The sequence below is a fragment of the Manis javanica genome, chromosome 13 (assembly GCF_040802235.1).
Source record: "Manis javanica isolate MJ-LG chromosome 13, MJ_LKY, whole genome shotgun sequence".
In the NCBI taxonomy this organism is placed as follows: domain Eukaryota; kingdom Metazoa; phylum Chordata; class Mammalia; order Pholidota; family Manidae; genus Manis; species Manis javanica.
The window spans coordinates 1312255-1334144 of record NC_133168.1 but is presented as its reverse complement, the minus strand read 5'-3'; the positions used below and the strand labels follow the sequence as shown (position 1 = coordinate 1334144).

The following is a 21890-nucleotide window of genomic DNA, read 5'->3' as shown; positions in this document are numbered from 1 at the left end:
TGACCACTGTCTCTCTTTGGTCCACACCTTGTATGAAATCTCCCAGGGACAGCTGATAGAAAACGGAAAAAAGATCATGGATGAATCATAACATACTGGTGAAAGCTCTAAATGGAATGCTTCCAGACTTCAGTCGCACTCAGGGTGGCCCTGAAAGATGGTGATTACAGGAGATGCTCCCGGCGGGCAGAGCTTTAAGCAATACTCTCAGGTCCTCGATTTGGAGGACAAGGCTGAATGGCTTGGTCAAGGGCCTGGAAGGAGAAAGATTGGAGGGTAAGAGAAAAAGCGTTCTGGGGACGAGGCACGTGAATGGACGGATGAGAGGGGTGTGACAACGCACTCCACAGTCAGCCCCGATGAGCCACACCCTTGTGTGACTACTGCAGAAGTCGATTCAGTAGCTTGTCCCACTCATCACCTTTAGGTGAGTCCTTTTGTATTAGAAATTGGAACCAGCCACCACTGTGAAGAATCAGTGACAGGATGGTGTGACCGTGATGTGGGGAAGAGTGGATGTGAGTGGTACAAAGGTTGGAATGCAGCAGATGCTACTGCTAACTTAGCACTTGACACGCGCTTTTTCCATGCATGCACAGCCCAACTTCCAATTGCCAGCGTGGGTGACTCTGTGCCGAAGGGCTCGTTCGCAGCCACAATCTGGTCTGCCTGAGCACAGGGCAGGCTGGAAGTTCTGATGAATTAATGTTCGGCCATAAACAGGCCTCAACTGGTAACTGATGGGAGCTGGTGAATAAATGGGCCGGCTCCTTGGCCTTATTAACTATGGGACATACACCCCAGTGTTCCCCAGGGAACTCAGCCCACAGAGAAGTCGGCTTGACAATATTCCTTCCATTGGCTTCCTTCCCTTCCCTGCTGTTGTTCCCTGACATTACTTCCCATATAAACCATTTGCCCTCCAAGTTTTGTCTCAGGATCTGCTTCTGGGTGAGCCAAACTAAGACAAGTTTCAATTAGGACTGCCTAAATATACTATAATATCATAACAGAAAACCAAATATGAGAGCAGAATTGTACAGGTATTTTAAGCTGTTGCTCTAAATGAAAACACTGCAAATACTCAACTCATTTTCAGAAGAGTTGGGTTTCCGTTAGTAAACGGAACTAAGTATTTTCCCTGCTGAAAGACCCAAGTCAGTGTAAAGCGCCAGGACCGACACCGCCATCTCCCCAGGCAACACAGGGCGTACGAGGCGGGCAGAGGATTCAAATTCGACTCTCAGTGTGGGGTTCACAACACACCGCGCAGGATCCCACTGGTTCTGGTCGTGCCACGATTCCGTTAAAAACGTTGGTTTCCCGACGCCGTCCGGCGGTGGGCTCTGCGCCGACAGGCGGCCCGCGCGCAGGCCCGACAGCCCCGCGTCCCCCGCCGCCCGGGGAGACGCGTCCCCGGCCGACCCAGCACCTCAGCTGCGGAGGCCAGGCGGCGACCGGCAGTTCACGGAGGGCCCCGAGGTCGGCTCTGCAGGGAAGGAACTGCCTGGGCCTCGCGCGAAGGCGCCGCCATCCAACCCACCCAGCGCGTCCCGGGCGCGGGACGGTCCCGCAGCTCACCCGCGCCGCGGCCGCCCGGGGACTCCGCGTCCACTGCCCCGTCGCCTAGGAAACACCCGGCGGCAGGCGGGGCGGCGGGCAGGGCTCCCTTCCCCGGGCGGGCACCGCCCCCTCCGCGCGCCACGGCCCCGCCCCGCGCCAGGCCCGGTGGGCGGGGCCACCGCGAGCACGCTGACCAGAGCCTGCCGCCCAGGTCGCGCCGTCGCCCCAGCCGCGCAGACTCTGCGGGGCTCACAAATGGCTGGCCGCAGGCACAAACACGTGGCAAAGCCCCATATCTCCACCTCCGGTGATTTTTTAAAAAGGCGATTTTAAAAAATCCCCGCAGCCCGCCGCCTCTGGCCCTGCGGATGCTGACTTCCACAGGGTTGGGAGAGCAGAGCCGTGAGGGACACCGGCGCGCGGAGCAGCCCGCGGCCGGGCTTAGGAAGTACGAGCCGGAAGGGGGCCACCTGGGAACGCGGGGCACGCCGCCCGGAGGCCCGCTGGAGGGAAGCAGTGGGCCCCAAACACCCGGGACGGGCCCACAGCCCACGGGCGAGCAGGCCGGCGACCTGTCCTCCGCCCACTTTTTCTTCCGCCCTCACAAAAGATGGCGCCCTTTGCGCGCAGGCTCCGGGACGTCACGCGCCTCCCTGTGGTACGCCCTCCGCCCGCGCCTGCGCAGAGTGGGGCTGGCCGCCGCTGCCGCTGGGTCGGAAGCCCTGGGCTGCGGGTCACCGGGTTGTTCGGAGCCCCGCGGTGTCGTCCGCGGCTGGACCCGCTGTGGGTCTGAGGCGTCCTCTCTCCCGGGCCCTGCCGTGGGCCCCGCGTCCCCCGGCCATGCCCGCAGCCGCCGCCCCTATCATCAGCTCGGTCCAGAAGCTGGTTCTCTACGAGACCAGAGCTGTGAGTAGGCGGCTCGGGCGGGCGGGAGGCCGCGGGCGGCGCCGAGCGCCCGCATCGCAGGCATTGATCGTCACGTGCGCGTCTATTGACGAAATTTTTGGTTCCCTTTATTTGAAAGGCAAGAAAAACGAGTTGTTCAAAGACAGCCTACTTGTTTGGATAGCATTGATACGCTTTTCCAACGCGTCTTATATACTTAATTGTTTATTACATCAAGTGGCCATGTAAATAGTTTCTAGTAGAAAAAGCAGATAAATTTTTATGTTTAGGTTGTTAGTTCCCTAAAATTTAGGGAATAGTGTACTTCTGAATACACACTTTTGTCATTTGTGTGGTTGAAAAAGTACAGCTTTCTAAATTGGGGTGACAATGATATCAGGATCTGTATTTAAAAATACACTTTCTGGTAACAAGATTGCATATGCAGGACACCTGCATAACTCCCTTCCTTATGCTCTAGAGAGTTCTGTAAGGCTCATCCCGTGAAACTTGGGCTGTTTGCATTAGACGGGGTACAGGAAAGTACAACAGTTTCTCAGTTATGACATGGTCCTGAGGGGATGTCTGCCTCCGCGCCATCATCAGTGTAGAAACACTGTTGACCTTTCATTAATTTTGCTGACAGCTTCATTTAATTTGATCCAGGCCAGAAGATGAAATTGTCTAATATACTGTATTTGCAAGTATCTTCAGTTCTTGAGGAGAGTCATGCGGAAGTGTCATTTTGACATTGAAACAAAATTTTTTGCTCTCTGTGCAAGGTGCTGATAAATGTCCCTAGTTGAAGACATACATACCCAAATCTCAGCCCAGTAATAAGCTGAGCGTTCATGTGGACCCGCCAAGATGTTGTGTTCTTTCCAAAGCACGGTTTGTACAATAGGCCTCATCTGCGCAGAAACCAGCAGCGGCCCCCCAGTTCTGAGGGATGTAAACTCTGAATCCCTTAGTTTGGTATTCAATGCCGTATATGTTTCAACAACTGACTGTCTCCTATAATATCTAATCTAATGTAAACTCAGCAAAGCTTTGCTGAGGATTAGCTATGTGCCTTCATATGCCTTATTCTGCAGTGAGAATGTATTGCTTTCAGTTCCCTGTGCTTTTCTGCTGTTCTCTCCTTGTAATGTCCCTTCTGCTCTTCTGTCAGAACCTTGCTGGCCCTGGCAGCACAGAGCTGGTACAGTGCCTTGCAAAGTAAGCTCTCAGCAGATGCCGGTTGAGTGTCTCACACAAAGATACATGTGTTCTAGAACTTGGTTGTGGTCCTCTTCAGTCATCTAAGTAATGGAAACTGACTGTGACCAGCTTAGAGGTAAAAGGTGAGTGTCAGAAAGATGCTGGGGAAGCCCTGGCACAGACCCATTGGAAGAGCCAGCTCCCCAGCCCCTGGAAAGGCGGGAACAGGATAGCAGGGTTTGAGAACCCTTGCAGAGAGCTGCCGAGGACGCAGCTTCAGGTCTGGGAGAAGGAATCCCATCCACTCAGCCATCGCTGGGAATCTGCCCTGGGATAGATCACCGCGGCCAGGAAGGGGTCTTACAGCAAAGACTTGTTTATGGAACCACTCCTTTGTTTCAAGGGATGGTGGCGCCAGGGCCGCCGCCCTGGGAATGTCTGCTGCACATAATCATTAAACCTCAGTTTCCTTGTCAGTAAAGCACATGATTCTTCTTTTTTATGTTTTGACTTAAAGATATATGCAGAAATATTTGAGCAATAAGCTCAAAGTTTAAGGATTTAACTCAGAAAAAAACCTGAAATTACTGGCAACTAAATAGAACTTAGAAATTTAAAAAACTTTCAAGTTATATTAATGAGAATAATAGCTAATGCTTTTGGAACACTTCTGTGCCAGGCACATATCTACCTGTATTTTATGATTTAATCCTTATACAACCTCTAAGAGGTTTTATTATTATTATATTATTACTATTATTATTATTCAGAGAAGACAAAAATGAGGCCATGAGAGTTAGAACAATGCCACAAAAAGTGGTACCAGTCTAGATTGTAACTAGTTTGTGACTGGGAGTAAATTACTAGAAACTTGTATATCGACTTGACTGAGTAATTGTATTTCTGATGAGTCAGATAATAGAACGTTGCATTTGTGGTTTGTATGTCTTTAGTTTTTTGTTTCTAGTTTTTTATTATTGACAAAGTGAACAGGATAGTATCATAAACTCCCATATATCCATTACCCAGCTCCAGAATTATCAACATTCTGTCATCTTTTATTATCTACAACTTGTTCCCCTCCTCACCCACCACATATTATAAGGGACTTTTCCTTTAAAATTTACATAAATCGAATGCACATATCTAAGCTACAGAATTTAGACGTGTGTGAACCACACCCCTTCTTGCCCCAGAATCTTCTCTTGTGTGTCCATCCCATCAACTGACCCTTTCCCTTCCTGGTAGCTAATATATTTTTTTCTTTTACTTTAGATATGCCTGTTCAGGAATTTCATATGAGTGGGATTGTGCAGTACACGCTCTCTTGAGTACGCCTTCTTTTGTTCAGGAGAATGTCTTTGAGGTGCATCTGTGTCGTGCTTATTGGTAGTTGATGCTTTTTATTTAAGTAGTAGTCTCATGTATACACATTCCACAGTTTGTTTACCCTCTTTCCTTATTGATTTAGATTGTTTGTGCTTTTAGGCTGCTAGTAATAATCCAGCTATGAATAGTTTTGAATGAGGGTATTTGTGGACATATGTTTTTATTTCTCTTGGGAAATACCTGTGAATGAAATTGCTAATCAGATGGTTGGTAGTTAGGTGGTTATACGATTTAATGTTCCCATCATCAAGGTATGGAAACCTCTGTTGCTCCATATCCTTGCCACTAGAATAATTAAAACTAAAAAGACTGACAGCCTTCAGTCTTTTTAGTTTTAATTATTCTAGTGGGTCTGTAGTGGTATCATTATGGTTTGCATACCCCTAACGACAATGATGTTGAACATCTTTCCATGTGCTTGTTGGCCATTTTTATATCTTTTTTGAAGTACCTGTTCAAATCTGTTGCCCACTTATAAAAATTGGGCTGTTTGCCTTTTTATTATTCATTTTTAGGAGTTCATTATATATTCTGGAATCAAGGCCTTTGTAATACATGTTTGTGAACATTTTCTCGGTCATTAGCTTGCCTATTCATTTTCTTAATGATCGTTTTCAGCTTTATTGAGGTATAATTGACAAAATTGCAAGGTATCTAAAGTCTACAATGTGATTTGATGTATGTATACATTGTGTTAATGATCTTCTGAAGAGCAGTTTTTAATTTAATGAACTGTAATTTATCAGTTTTTTTCTTTTGTAGTGATTGCTTTCTGTACTGTAAGAAATCTGCCAACCCAGAGCACAAAGATATTTTCCTGTATTTCCTCTAAAAAGTCTATAGTTTAACTTTTACATTTAGGCATTTATTTGATATTAATCTTGTGTATGATGTAGGGATTGTATTACTTACCTCTTGTGGTGTAACAAAAGCTTAGTGGCGTTAAAGAACAATAAACATTTACTATTTCACATAGTTTTCAGTAGTCAGGAATCTGGGAGTCGTAGCTGAGTGGTTCTGGCTCAGGGTCTCATGAAATTGCAGTCAGGGTGTCAACTGGGCTGTAGTCATTCGAAGGCTTGACTGGGCTGGAGGATTTACTTTGCAGATGGCTCGCTCACGTGCTTGGCAAGTTGAGCTTGTTGTCAACAAGAGGCTTCAGTTCCTCTGAGTGTCCTTATGACATGGCAGCTGTATTTGTTAAGAGTGAGTGACACAAGTGGAACAGAATGAAACTGCAGTGAAACTGACCCAGCCTCAGAAGTCACACTCCATCATTTCTGCAACAGCCGGTTGGTTATGCAGGTCAGCTCTGTTCTGTGGTAGTGGACTATATAAGGGCATGAATACAGGAGATGAGAATCATGAAGGGTTCTTGGGAGCTGGCAACCGCAGGGACTGAGGTTCACTTTTTCTCCATACATCAATTGTCCAGACTCATTTGTTGCAAATATTATCCTTTATTGAATTTCTTTGGCACTCTTGTAAAAAATTAGTTGAATAAATGTGAGTTGATTCCTAAACTTTTTGTGTTGTTTATCGATCACTCTGTTTTTCTTTCTGGCATTAGCACCTTTTCTTGGTTATTATAGTTTTATGATAAGTCTTGAAATCAGGAAGTTTAACTTCTCCAACTTCATTCTTTTCAAAGTTCCTGTGCATATCCATGTGAGTTTTACAATCAGCTTGTCAATTTATTATAAAAAGTCTATTGGGTTTGTGATTTGGATTTAATTGAATCTACGGGTTTATTTGGGGAGAACTGAATCTTAATAACATTGAATCTTTCAGTCTATGATACATCTCTCAATTGTTAGGTCTTCACTTTCTCTAGCAATATATTGTAATTTTCAGTGTAGAAATTTTATATCTTTAAAAAAATATATTCCTAAGTATTAGGAGTTTTGATACTATTTCAAGTGAAATTTTAAATTTGATTTAATAGTTGTTTATTGCTAGTTCTTAACCTTACATCCTGAAACTTTGGTAAACTCACTGTGTTGAAAAGCCAGAGCTTGTGTATTGAATTAAGAATATGCAGATTGTCACCTGCTGAATGAAGGGGCACAAGCCACCAATATGGGGTCAGCAGTTATTTCCCTCAGTATCCGAGCTCACACTTTGGGGAAGTGAAACCCAGGGCTCATTTTGATTGAAGGCCAAGTTTCAGTGCACCCACACATAGGAAGTAGAGTTATAAGACTTACTACTTACAGCTCCTGGGGACGGGGTCTGGAGATTGGACAGTGAGCTGGGGGAAAGGCAGTCCTCCATCCCAGGCTACGAGTGGGCAGGAGGGAGAGAACAGGGTAGCAAGCACCTGCAACTTACAGGGTGGTTGGTGTGAAGATCACTAACGTGGTGGGCTTAACTCTAGGTAGTATTTTAAAAGGTGCCCTGGGAATAGCAAAGTGGGAATTTGTGGTAGGAATCCTAAGCTCAGGTCCTTGTCAAAATGTCCAGACTCTGGGTATAAGTATGGTTTTGATACTGTAAAATGCCTAGGCAGCAACTCAAATAATTGTTTTTTCTCATCACACTTACTAGTTCTAGTAGCTTTTTTGTCATTTCCTTAGCATTTTTTACATGGATAATCATGTCATTTAGAAAGAAATTCTTTCCAAATCTGAATGTTTTTATTTTTAATTTTTTTCTTGCCTTATGTCACTGGCAAGAACCTCTAGTACAGAGTTGAAGAGAAGTGGCAAGAAGCCCAGACATAAACTCATGTATATAGGGTCAGTTAATGTACAATAAAGGAGCCATGAATGTACAGTGGGGAAAAGACAGCCTCTTCAATAACTCATGCTGGGAAAACTGGACACTATGCAAGAGAATGAAACTGTATTACTGTCTAACTCCATACCACAAAAGTAAACTGAAAATAGATTAAAGACCTGAATGTAAGACATGAAGGCATAAAACTCTTAGGTGAAAACATAGGCAAAAACCTCTTGAACATAAGCATGAGCAAGTTTTTCGTGTACATGTCTCCTTAGTACGGGAAGCAAAAAATGAGCAAGTGGGACTACATCAAACTAAAAAGCTTCTGTGCAGCAAAGGACATGGTGATTAGAGCTGAGTTAGAAGGTGTGGTTGCAGGTGACAGAGTTGCCACTTTTTCAAGAGGGGACTTGAAGCTCCCCCAGTGAAGTCTTACAAAGCTGTAAAGAGTGAACTTGGAGCGACTCCTGTGGACTGTCAGAAGCTTGTTTCCCTTTCTGGGCTGCATTACTGGTTGTGGGGTTGCACGAATAAGTGAGGTGGCAGGCCTGCAACACTGTTGGATTGTGAGAAGTAACTTCACAGTGATGTTTAAAAATAATACCTTTATTCTGAAAGTTCAAATGAAGTTTAAGATTAACTGATGCTGTCAGACATCCTTAAGATTTCCTCTTTTGAGAAAGCTGATTTTCTTCCCTCAGATGAAAAGTGAGTGATTAATTAGCCTGTCATTATAAAAGAACATAATAATGTGAATAGATAGTGACTTTTGCTGTAAAATGGATTATATATTGTATCCATTTGGAGTTCACGTGTGCGTTTGAGAAACACATTCAACTTTATACAAGTCCCACTTGAGTGATATTTAACTTTTAGAAGAGAGCCAGCTCAGATCATCTTCTATTCTACTGGGCATTTTAATACAGCGTTTTTGGGTAGTCTCCTAATTCTCCATCCCAGTGCCTGCCAAGCCACCACCGCCAACGTGCCTGCAGCAGTGACTCAGCCCCGCGTGTGTGTCTGCGTCGGGCGCCTGCGCTGTGGGGATCCGGGACAGTCCCGCCCCTGCTCCTCACAAAAACTTACAACGAGTTCAACCTCAACTTTCCCAGATGCGGGGATCTCTCACCACATTCACATGTTAGCTTTTATGAGTTTTATCAGATCTGGCCTGGTTTCTCCAAGACAGCTGCTTTCCTGGACTCTCCCTTCATCACCGTCCAATAGCCTTTGTATTGATGATTTCTTTTCTCCTCGAGATCCTGTATCTTCCTCTTGGTTTATGCCCTCATTTTGCCGGGGCACCTCCTCCAAGTGCTTCATGAGAAAGGGTTCATGGGTGGTCATTTTTGAGCCCATGTGTGTCTAAAATGTTCTTATCCCATCCTCATGTTTGATTGAGGATTAAATTACTGTTTCACTGTTGTATCCCTAGCTTCTGGTGTTACCGTTGAGAATTTCTGGTGTTTCTATTCCAGATGAAAAGTATTTAAAGAAAGATATGGTAACCGAACCCAATGTATGGTCTTTGGTTGGAGTCCAGTTTTTAAAAAGCCAGCTATAAAGGATATTATAGGGACACTCAGGGAAATTTGAATATGGATTGTGTATAGATAATATTGTATCGGCGGCGTTATGATCGTGTGTGGGGATGTCCTTATACCTGCAACTTGTTTTCAAATGGTTCAGAAGGTAAAAAGCTCGTACCCAGAGGTAGGGAGGGAAAAAATTAATGTAGCAAAATGTTAACAATTGGTGAATCTCCGTAAAGGGTATAAGGGTTTTCATTATACTCTTCTGTTCATCTTACTGTAGGTTTGAGATTTTTTCAAAAGAAAAAAGAAAAAATCAGCAGTGGAGAACAATTTAAGGAAAAGACATATCAGGGCAACTACAGTCCCTAAATGCTGACATCCATTTTGAAGTATAATATTATATATAACAAAGCCCAAGGATAGTTAGAGTCATTCACAGTTACAGAGAGAAGGAAGTAAAACCAAGTAGAAGTAAGGCCTCTGAGGAAAGTTCCCGCTCTCAAAAGTTGGTGTGCAGGTCCGCGGTCGAGGGCGCACCAGGGGCAGGGCAGGCGGTGCCTGTGTCCGCAGCAGGCCACCGAGAACTGCGGGTTTTTGCCACGTAACTGGCTCCACACGAGGTCACTTTTCTCTGCACAGAACACCCTTAGGATTCTCCGATCGCTTGGGAGGAGAGGGAATGTGGACGATTCCCTGCGCCCCGTGCCCTTCTCCCTGCCCAAAGCTGCTCGTAAATTCTGTGGATGTCGGCTTGTGGCTCCCCTGCCCCGTGGGGTCCCCGGGAGCCTCTGGGTGTGGGAGGTGTAGACGCGCCCTCCTGGGTGTGCACCGCAGAGGCCAGATGCACTTGCCCACCAGCATCGCAGGAATTCTCTCTCTTTATTACAAACCGCCAAGTCCTTTAGATTTCCTGGAACCTATGAAAATTCCAGACTTCAGGGACTTTACCTCGTAGAGCTGTGATGTGCTTCCCGAGTGGCTGACCTAACGGGGCCGGCCTTCTGTGTGCTTCCCGGTAAAAGATGGGTCAGCGTAACTGCTGTAGGGGCCACCCCGCAGATTGAAGGCGGAGTGCGCGGCTGGCGGCGGCGGCCCCTGGCCCTGATGTTTGCGGGACGCCTGCGGACCGGACCTGCTGCTGGGCCGAACTAACGGCCGCAGAGCCCAGACCCCGGGCCCCTCGGTGCTGGTAATCACATGGGGGGCCGAGCGGCCCCCGACACGTCCGGGCGAGGCCTGCAGGGCTGGGTGCTGCATTCGGCATGAGCAGTGCGCCCTGGGGTGGGGGGCAGGCGGGGACGGTGGGGCCCAGTCAGGGGGCCCAGAGACCGGCCGGGCTGCTGGGACCATCGCCCGCAGGCAGCACCCCCGCGGCACCCCCTTCCGTCTGGGGCACGGGGCGCCCCCGCGCTCTCCGTGCCGCTTCCCGCCGCCCGCACCGCCGCCTTCCTCCGGGTGCCCCCACCTCCCGTTCTTTAGTCGTTTCTCAAGTGCAGCGGGACCGACCGCATCCTGGAAGGGACGGACAGCCGGGAGCACCGAGCGGCGTCCTCATACCGAACGCCGCCTGCTGCTCCCGTGGGAGGAGCATTTCGTCGCCCATCTTGCTCTTCTAATGAGCGCGCCGGGTTCCCTCCCCCCCAGTCTCTACTCGCTCTCTGCTCCGCTGAGAACTGCCCCCCCTTAAGTCCTCAAGAAGGTGGCGCCCCTTCTGCCGACAGCCATGTGCAGTTCACGAACCGTTCTTCCCAAGTTAATTTTGCTCGGTTGGTTACCCCCCCTCCTCTTGGCGGTGGTGGGGTCTCAGGGGCAGGAGTCGGCAGAGGCCAGTCTGGGGGTCGCTGGCCTCCCTCCCCTTAGTCTCCCTGCCCTTTGAGCTGCTCCCCCAAAGCATCAAGTCCTGGCCACTGGATGTCTCCAGTTGGTCTACTCATTTTTATTCAGATTTCTTTATTTCTACCTCATTATAACTAGTAGTGTCATCCAGACTACCTCTCCTAGGAGATGAGGGATTCAGTTTTTTAGTTTTTCTCTTAAGACGGACCTAGCCTGTCATTTTTCAATTATTGTCTTTTGTTCTTCATAACCGGGAAGTCTAGATCAGGCCCTTGTAAACAGATATATACTTAATATTAAAAACCTCATCTATTATTACAGATTTATCATTAAAACAGTATAACCAACTGCTTATCTTCTTATATACAGTAGATCTTACCTTAAAAAATCTTACCCATCCTTTAAAGGCCCCAGGCCTGACTTCTCTGACGTATCCGCGGGGCTGGCGTTAATCTCCCTGCTGTGAATTCTGATGGTCTGTGTGCTTGGGTTTGGCCGTTAGTCCGGAGAGTTTTGTGTGTTACTTACTTGGGTGGTGTCATCTCCATCTGCCTGACCAGTGAGATGGTAAGATGCCAGCTGGTCGTGGCAATGTCTTCTCAATTTTTGCAATGTTGAAAAAGTACCACTTAAAGGACATTTTTGAAGCAAAATATCGTCAATAATATCTTTTTCCTAATGGAATTTTACTTATTTTCTTAAATGCAATTTAAAAATTATTCATCATGTTTAGGTTTTCTTAAAGCATTTTTTAATTTAAGAATTTTTTTTACATTTTTATTATTCATTTTATTCTCAGTAATCATTTAAGAAGACTAATGTGTTCAGGTTTAATGCTCCAAGAAAGTGTTTCAGAAAAGAAAGGACATTAATTATTTCCTGTAGCTTATCTATAAAAAGCTATTTAGGCAAGTGCTCTCATTTTAATCTTTAATAGGACTTTGGGTGGATTTTCGTAGTTGCTATATTAAAGCCATTTTCAGTCTTCTGTAGAAAATTTGTAAAGATTTATTTGATAACATCAATAGTTTAATAGCTGTAATTTTCTAAGCATTCCTAATTATATGTTGAGCTCTCTAATTCTTACCAGAGCTGCTGCTTCCTGGCTAAGTTTAAACATCAGTCTCTGATCGGTCAGAGTAATCTCTGTATAATGTAATTAAATTCATCTGACCTGGTTACTGGGTACATTTCAGATAACAGACTGGTGTTTGTTGTGACCACTAAGAATATTTCAATTCAAAAGTTGACCTTTCAGAATCTGCTTTCTTTAATCTGCATAATTCACAGAAATACTTCCTTTAAAAAGTAATCTGACTTTATGAATGTATTTAATTTCAAAAACTGAAGTGGTTATTAAATGGGTATAAGACAAAATACCTTTAAAAACTAATGCATTTCCTTTTTATTTATAGAGATACTTCCTAGTTGGGAGCAATCATGCAGAAACTAAATACCGTGTTTTGAAGATTGATAGAACAGAACCGAAAGATTTGGTCATAATCGACGATAGGGTAAGTCTCTTGCAAACCTGAATATGAACAGAAACTCTTGTACCTGTTTTTTAAAGGTTATTAAGTACCCTCACTGTTCTAGTAATAAATTCTTTTCTCTTACCATTACATCTAAAACTTACAACTATTTTTCATAGTTGGCTAGAATTTGACTCTCTAGTCAGGTTTCTAGAAATCATGGATGTCAAGGAGTATGCCGCAATTACGCTTCGCCCCTCATTTTGACTTGTTACACAAAGCAAACTCTTTGGATACAATAATGAATGTATTTTCTTAAAGGGGTGATATTTTAAGGGTTTAATGTAACTCTTAATATTGCATCTATTGAAGAGGTTATTTATTACTGTGCTTTACATATGAAGCTACCAGAAGTCGGGAAGGACTTATGTACTGCAGACTTTTTATTATGCTGCTAAAAATCACCCGTAGGTGATCTCCTGAAGACTTGCTCTGCCCTAGAGAAACGTTAAGCTGCTCGTACCCGGATGTTATATTATCCAGAGTCAGGAATACAGAGACTTAGTTCAGGTGACACAGAAACATGAGGTGGATGTTATTAAAAGTGAAGTACAGTACGGTGGTATTGAGCAGTTGGCTCTAACTCTTGAAAATGAGAAAACCTAACCTGCCCTTTGTTCCTGTCTCTGAATATTCTGAATCCATATAGATTCCTGGTTTCTCAAATATGTTAGTAGCTACAGTTTACAAGCCATTTTCACTAAGTTCTTTGCAAAACCACTTTCATTGTTAAGATAATTTTAGATAAATTGTGTGTTGTGGTTTCCTGTGCTCCTGATGTTACTGCCTCCCTCACTCCCCAAAAATCTGGGAGTGTTATTAATATAACCTATTAACTCTTGGCTTCATTTGGCGGGCTAAGTGGTTGATGAGGGATACCTTTGAGAATCTAAGAAAAGCTATGGGTCTCATAAAAGTACACACACACACACATGTGTGCACACACACAAAACCAAAACTTTCATGCAGTTTTAAGGAGTTCATAGGTATCTTGATATTTGTCTATGGGTCCTTAAAATGTGTGGTTCAGAGGATAAGGTTTTGACAGTTTTTTTGTAGAGTAACATGGGATCCAATAATCACCCTTAATTGCTAATATTGTAGAATTTGTTGACTTTTTAAATTGTATCTTGGTCATGCACTGCTACATACCTCTCTATGAAAGAGCTAATGATTCCTGTAAACAGTGTTTAGTTCTCAGGGGTGAGTAATTAATGATCAATCTAAAAAGTAAACATAACCTTACAGATTAAATTTGCTTATTTTTAGCATATATATACTCAGCAAGAAGTGAGAGAACTTCTTGGCCGCTTGGATCTAGGAAATAGAACAAAGATGGGACAGAAAGGATCCACCGGGTTATTTCGAGCTGTTTCAGCTTTTGGTGTTGTAGGTAAGAATCGTGTCTCTCTCTTACCACTTTTTTCCTGCGTAGACTAACTACTTAAAGATAGTTTGCAAGGCTGTGTAGCTGTGGAGTTGTGACCCATTGTCTGTGGCTTTGGTCATTTAAAACTTCATTATCTATCAAACGGATGTCAAATAGCCTTTGTGTAGCATCTCCATGCGCTTAGTACTCAGTTTAAGTACTGCTGCTCAGTTTCACATAGGACATGAACAAATATACAAATGGTTTGGCCTTTGAAGAGTCTGCTGTTTGGTTTATTGAGGAATGAAACAGTAAAACTTAGACTGGATCGTCTGCATTTGCCCTGCCTGCTGTTGTCAGCTGGAAAAACAGATACATGTAGCATCCAGCTTAAAATGAAGAGGGGTTTCTCCCAAGGACGAGGCACTGTCATGAAGTGCCTGACTCCTTCCTTGAATGAGCACTGCTTTCTTACCCACTGAAAAACTCTGTTCTCTAGAATTCTAGACCATCAGAATCTTTGCTGCTTGAAATTATATAGTAAGATAAAACATTCCCCTCTTGCCTAGATGATCTAAGCCATTTTGACAGAGAAGCACAACTCAGATGCAGGCTTTCAGATAAGGGGTTTCTCGACGCTCTGTCCTCAGCTGTGCTGACATTGTTTTCAAGGAAATGGGATCCTGAGGCTGCTTCATAGTCCAGGCTTGATGTTCATCTCTTTACATACACTCCTGCCTTGGTTTGAGCCTCTTTATTTAAATTTCACATAAATTCCATCCTTCCTCCAGATCCTATAGTAAGAGCAAATATAGATGCAGTTTTGGCCTTTAATGAGCCTGTTGTCTGGCTTGTGGGGCCCTGTGGGGTGCCCCCAGCTCCTGTGGTGCACACTGTCCCTCACTGCGGTGGCTCCGTAAACCTGTCTGCGCCGTCACGTCCTTGTCCCTGAGAACCTCAGGCTGGTGGGACTCGGAGGAGGGACAAAAGCCAGTGCACGCTCGGCAGCGCTGGGACCCAAGCGGTCTAGGAAAAGGTAGGTGGTGTTGAAGGTAACCCGAGAGGTAGATTACTTGGACCTGGAATGGCCCGAAAAAATTACCTGGAGTAGATGAGGCTCTGGCTGGACCCTGAGCAGGAGCAGCGAGACCTGGACAGATGTGGGAAGGGAGGGGACAGATGTGGGAAGGGAGGAGTGACAGTGGAGGCACAGGCGCCAAGGTGCTGCGGGTTCTGGAATGTGGCGAGTAGGTGGGTGGGGCCAGGCCGCCTGGGGCCTTGGAAGCCAAGCAGAGGGAGTTGTGTCTCACTTCACTGCTGGCAGAGCCTTGAGTGCATTGTTTTTTTTTAAACTTAAAATTATTTTTGTGCTTCTTAAACCTATTGGGTTGTATGCAATATCGACTGAGTTATTGGTATCTATAGAAGTTAATGAAATTAATAGGGACTTAACTGTGCTAAATTGATTCAAATTCTCATGTTAGTTTTTCTAATTAGCACTTTCAATTTTGTGACTCCATTTTTTGAAACTTTGATTATATTCTGCTGCATTTGAAGTTTGTTTTTCTCAGTATGCCCTCATAGCTCTTCATGTATGATCCCTTTAGGTCCATTGTTTGCCTTAGGTGGCTTGACAAGTCCCTTGAGGTCATATGTTTCACATTTAAGTGTTTGTGGGCGTGTCACGTGAGCTCGTATGTTTAAATTTCATAAATTCCACGTGTGTTAAATTCCACTTTAAATGTTGCTTATGTTTCAAGTTAAAGAAAAAACTGGAAATAAAATGTGTCTTAAGTACAGGAGGCTTAACGTAAGTATTTCTTAATAGGTTAAACTTATTCCTTTAAATACTGATGCTTTATCACAGCTTTTTAAAATGGTAATTTCCTAGGGTGTATGTGATACTGAATGCCTCATTAACCAGGGTTAATTATTCAGAATTGAATCTTCCATGATGATTAAGAAATTGAAGTGAAGATCAGTTACTGAACTGTGTTTAAAAAGTCACTGCCCGTGGGTGTTCTGGAGTTGTGTCGGGCAGCCTGCCTTTCCATGAATGGCCACTGGACTGCTGGACTCCTGTTCCTATGGTTCTTCATTCATTCTTCTTTGTTCTTGGCAAATTTGCTTTATAAATGTTCCTTGCCTCATTTTAAATCTATTGATAAGTAAGCTTATCAAACCAGAGGCTTTATTTTAACCAATTGATAACCGAGTTTGTAACGAGAAGTTTATTTTATACACAAGCGTTAGTTAATAAACTTTGTGGGAGGGGAAATGTCTCCATATTTCTCTCAACCTTGAATTCTAAGGTGTTGTGGTAGCCATTTCTCTTGCAATTAGAGGCCTCTTAGGTTTGAGAGTATCCTTGGATGGTGAAGTCACTGAAGAACTGATCTGCTAGTAAAGTGACGCAATAATGCTTACTAGGTAAGCATTTTTTTATATCCGAGGAAATGCATTTTATATATTCTAGCTCAACCACATAAAACTTAGAATCAGTGAAGAATAAGTAGGGAGTTAATAAAAGCCTGTGATTTGTCCAGTACTGTCTTAGAAATAATGAGAGATACTGAAATAGCCAAAGGCAAAATGCTAAATGTGTGGTCTGGCTGCGAAATGACACTTGTGTGACATGACTAGGATGGTTCTTTTATTCCATGACTAAAATATCTTCTCTGCTGACTTTTCCAGCAGGCTTAGTTTGTGGGTGGTACTTTCTGATGTGTTTTGGACATTACCGTGGTTAATCTAGTTCACAGCTATAATGATCTACAGTAGTGAGTGATTCTCAACCATCTATAGTGAGGGACCATATTTTTTCCAGTGTGTCACAGACCAGTGAGTAATCCTACTGTGTATAGCTTGTCTGCAACTGGGCCACATGTAACTCATCACAGAAGATCAGTAACATCCCTACTAGTCTGTGCCCTGTTCAAGGCAAGGTCACTGATCATGCACTCAGATATCATGGCAATCTCAAATTGCTCTAAGGTTTCTAGACCCTTCCATTCAGTTTGTGTCCTCGTCCTTTCATGGACTGGTACCAAAAGCTCATGGGCTGTCACTGGTCCCTGGTCATGGGTTGATCCAGTCCCTTAGCCGCCTTGTCCATTTCCGATGTGCTCCGTTGTTTTCTGTTGTCAGTGGGAGGCTCAGGAAACCTTTGGGTGGGATCATGAGTTTCCCTCACACAGTCATTTCACCTGGTGCAGGGGTGCATGGCTGGGGTCAGCGGCTGGTGGCCTGTAGACCTGACTGCTCTCAGCTCTGTGATAATCCCAGCCTCAGGCTTCTGTCCTTTCTCCGCCCAGGTCACCTGTCAGAGGGCACTCTTTTAAGCTGGCAGGATGCTGGAGGGGACATGGTAGCATGCGTGTCAGTGTAGCAGACTAAGTGACGGACTGCGTTGTTACTGAAGCATCACCCTCAGAAATGTATTGCACATCCAAGATAAGAAAGAAAACCAACAATAAAGTTGAGGGCTCAGGTGAGATGGGAGCAGTAGATTTGGTGTTAATGTTGCCTTGGTTCCAGGGGGCTGTGCTATGCTAAGGCCCTGGATACCTTGGGGAGGTTTTTCGTACTTCCCTGCTGGTATATGCTGTTCGCCCTGAAAGTTTTCAAGATAGTGACTAGCTGGCATGGTGACCCCTGGCCCCACACAGGGCACTGCATCCTTCCCTGTCGGTGGGCTGCTGGGGTCCCCTCCAGCCGCCAGAGCTCCACACCATGTATCCCCTCATACCGTCCACACCACTCTGTCCTCTCATACTATCCTTTCTTAGATACCTCATTTGGTGTCCATTTCAGATAACATAGCTTCCTCTACTTAGAGAGAAATCACTTTTGCATAATGACTGCCATCTAGGCTTCTGGGAAGTACTCAGTGAAATTGGTCTGGGATCAGAAGTACATAGGATGAAGATTAAAAAAAAAGTATTCTAGTTTTCTGTGTTAAAGTGATGAATAGGCTAACTCTTAGCAGATGTCTGTGCCAAACTGAGGCCTTTTAATTCTTGGCTATATTTGATAGGAATCTTTTTAAAAAGAGTGATTTTTTCCAACTGGTAGTAAAAAGGAAGAAGAAAATAATCTCATTTATAATATGCTGGAGGCATTTGTGCTGATAAAAAAAAGAGTCTCTTGTGAAATATATTTCCTTTCCTTTATTTGAATTACGAAGGGAAAAGGTAGAATGATATGAATAGTCTAGAGCTAAAAACATAAAATTAAAATTCAATTGGAATGTTGGTTCAGAGAAAATATTACAGAGAATTTTTTTGTGTGTAAAAATAAATATATAGCAAGAATAAAGGGAAACTTTTTCATCTTGGAAATATTTATTACTTTAGCCCAATTAGATTCTCTTTTGGAGTGTTTCTCTGCTCCTTCCAAGACCCTTACTTTTGTAAGCTGTATCCTTCTGAAAGGAAAACTACTTCCTAACTTGCTTTGAACGGGATTATCATCAATTATTTTTCTTTCTCATTCCTGCATCCTTTAGCTTTACTCGGAATTTTTGGTAGTGTCCAAGGCCAGGACAGGAGTGTAAATGAACTTTTTAAAAAAACCACTTTGTCCTTTGTGGATCTCTAAACAATAAATATTTTTCATTATTTTAGTAGCATTTTTTCTTAGCATGGCTCATAAAATCCTTCAAGTATTTTTCTCTTGTAATTTCAGCTCATTTATGTTAATATATTCAGTTGCTAGTTTCCTTTTTTGTAAGCTGAGAAGAACAAGACAGAGATAATAGGTATTTGTCACTTCTAGAGCAAAAATTCATAGGACCAAAATCCTAGTTCTGAATTTATAGATTATAACACCCTGAGCAACAAAGAGAGAGAGAGAGAGAGAGAGCTTGCGCATGTGCAGGCGCACACGAGCAAGAAAGTTCTGAAAGATAGCGGTGCTAAATACAAGATTCTTGGTCGACAGCTTTTTCTCTCAGTGCTTTGAATACGGTGTCGCACAGCCTTCTGGCCTCCATTGCCTCTGACAGGAAGTCAGCTATATGTGACTGTATCTGCCTGTGTCTGACTGTGAGTGTGTCATGCTGGGGTGGAGCTCCCTGCTGGGGGCAGGGGCCGGGTGAGGTGGGAGCCCCAGATGCCAGCCGAGCTTGCCTGGAACGGGGCTTCTACACACAGAGCTGGGGGCAGGGAAACTCCGGCGACCTGCACCTCCTGAGCAGAAGCTGGGGCCCCGGGCGGAGCTCTGCAGGGAGGTGGGAGAGCCCTCTCTCTCTGACTACCCCTGCCCGGAGTAGGTACTCTGTCTCGCTGACCTGGGAGAAGAGTGTGAAAGAGAAGCAGGTTAGGACTCAAATGCCACAGACTGGCTGTTCTTACCAAAATTTAGTAGGTTTTCCTGGATAAATGCTTTTTCATTTGCCGTATGCCATTAGGACAATTTCCAGAAACTTTCAATGATTTGTTCTGTTTCTTCTATCATTTTCGCCAGTTATGATTGGTTGACTATGGAGAGGGTTTGCTGAGTAACTCACTTTGCCTTTTTGGAAGTGACGCTCCCTACCACCACAAAGAGAGTTGGTTTTAACTCCCAAAGCAAAAGTTCTGGGAGCCAAGAGATTTTTGACCAAGACTGTATGGTAACTAGTGTGTTGTTGAGAACTTAGTGCTACTGAGCATTAACACATGAGGCCTTCCTGTAATCGCCAAGCGCCTGTGCATTCCAATGATTTGACACAAATATAACTTTATAGCACTCCCAACATTCATAAAAAGCTGAAACCATCAGAAGTGATATTTGTGGAATATTGCACGAAGGACATGCGACTTACCGGATACACTGTTTGCTCAACCATTCCACTTCCTGGGAACTGTTTCCCCCACCCCTCCCACCCCATCTAAGTCACCTAGTTATTGTATAGCTGGCTTCTGATTCAATGTGACTTCATTCCATAGTCGTGGCTCTAAGGCTGGGTATCCAACCCAAGCTGGTTCAATCCAAGTCCCTCTCCAGGAATTCTGAAATTGAACTTGAGAAAAAAGTCGTTTCTTTCCAGTGAAGGTCTTGGATGTGAGCCCTGGAGTGTGAGCAGTGTCTCCTCCCACCTGATCTGTAGACGTGGAGGGGCCTGGTCCGTGGAGAGAGAGAATGGGGCACATGCTCAGAGATGCATCTTGACTAGGTTTTTCTCTGATCCCCAATCATACTGTTGCTCATTGGTGTCAAGGGTCACCTCAGTATCCTTAATATAAATTTCTTTTTTAAAAGCTGGCTCAAGTTGGGTTTTGCCACCAGTAATCAAGAGTCCATGAAGTTTGCTCTTCTTTTGAGCAGCATATCCTGAAGTATGTTCCTCAGAACATACTATCCACTGGTTAATGTGGGGTGAGGATCCGTGATCAAACGCATCTCAGGAGGTGCTTCGCCTTTATTGCCCATCGAGATTCACAGTGTATGTTAACTCAGTATTGTAAGTTTCTGAGAACTTACATTGTCGTTTGTTTGTTTTGGCATACTTTTTACTGATTATATATATTATTTTATTTTACACATATAAGTAAAAAGTATAACTTAAAAGTTACAATATTAGCCATTTTTAAGTGTACAGCTTAGTTTTAACTGCATATACCTTTCTGTGCAACAGAACTCTAAAACTTTTTCTTCTTGCAAAACTTAAACTCTATACCTGCTGACCAACAGTTCTTCTTAATGAATGAAAGAAATAAAATTGTTAAGAGTCATATTTTTAAGTGAGATAACATTAGCATAAATATCCTCTGAGAACAATTCTAAGACAACTGAAAATTTGTGTGGCTATGTTGTAGAAATAAAGTAGGAAATGTATCAAAAGTCTTTTCCTTTTTAGGATGTATCTGAAAGTACTGCTAAGTTTAGGAAATGTTATATTTACTTCTCTTTTTTTGTTGTGTAGGTTTTGTCAGGTTTTTGGAAGGCTATTATATTGTGTTAATAACTAAAAGGAGGAAGATGGCAGATATTGGAGGTCATGCAATATATAAGATTGAAGATACAAATATGATCTATCTACCCAATGATTCTGTGCGAATTACTCATCCTGACGAAGCCAGGTATGTACTGGTAGTAACTATTATTTTTATTTTTTTAATGTGATAGACCAATTAGAATACATAATATAGTCAAAAGATTATACATGTTATGTTAAAAAATGTAGAACACTGGCTTAGAGTTCTGCAGTTTTTGTTCAAAGGCTATTAAAAACCCCCATTGTAACAGTTGACTCAGGTGAGGATCTATAATGGCTGCCAATACCACTGGGTGAGAGGTTGTTATTGAGGAACAGAATATTCACTCAGTGGCAACATACACTCCACCAATTTTGTATTTACAAAGAGGAAAAATTGCAGATCCTTAACCAGATGTTCAAACAGCATCACCAATAATGAGACCAAACTGACGTTATTTGCCTCTTAATGTGAAGCAACAGGAAGGACACAGATTACTTGTGTAGTTTTCTTAAAAAATTAGAAGCATTAAGTACTTTTACTAGTTAAAGTACTTAACTTGAAGCCAAGCATAAGGAAATTATCAGGCAAACCTGTATTGTGGGACATTCTGTAAGCTGTTTTTAAAGACTTTGCCTCTGACCTGGGCTCTTCAAAAATGTCAACGTCATCAAAGAAAGAAAAAGCCCAAGGACCATTCTAGATTTTAGAACAGATACAGTGACCACATGCAACCAGTGAATTTCTGTTAGATCTTGGTTAAAAATGTGCACATGCACACACACACATGTGCGCACATACACAGCTATAAAGGGCTTTATTAGGACAGTTTGTATGTAGATTACATACTCGGTATTGAATCAATTATTAAATTTTGGTTATAATAATGATATTGTGG

The 21890-nt window shown here is 43.6% G+C and overlaps 2 protein-coding genes across 8 annotated transcripts in view; one reads left to right on the top strand and one right to left on the bottom strand.

Moving 5' to 3' along the window:
* Nucleotides 1–1733, bottom strand: part of AK9 (adenylate kinase 9) — an 89284-nt gene extending 87551 nt beyond the window's left edge. The window contains exon 1 of one of the 5 annotated variants that reach the window (XR_012124668.1): nt 1090–1733. Coding sequence is in view for 3 of the 5 variants with exons in the window: in XM_073220799.1 (XP_073076900.1) it covers nt 1090–1093 (4 nt within the window). In the remaining 2 variants the exon portion in view is untranslated. The remainder of the gene's footprint in view (nt 1–1089) is intronic. The other 4 variants (XM_073220799.1, XM_073220798.1, XM_073220797.1 and 1 more) reach the window with 4 other exon arrangements.
* A 540-nt stretch (nt 1734–2273) lies between these two features.
* FIG4 (FIG4 phosphoinositide 5-phosphatase) overlaps nt 2274–21890 on the top strand; it is a 72462-nt gene continuing 52845 nt past the window's right edge. For 2 of the 3 annotated variants that reach the window (XR_005059698.2, XM_037012251.2), the window contains exons 1-4: nt 2274–2469; nt 12548–12646; nt 13934–14057; nt 20941–21097. Coding sequence is in view for 2 of the 3 variants with exons in the window: in XM_037012251.2 (XP_036868146.1) it covers nt 2404–2469; nt 12548–12646; nt 13934–14057; nt 20941–21097 (446 nt within the window). In the remaining variant the exon portion in view is untranslated. The other variant, XM_073220805.1, reaches the window with a different exon arrangement.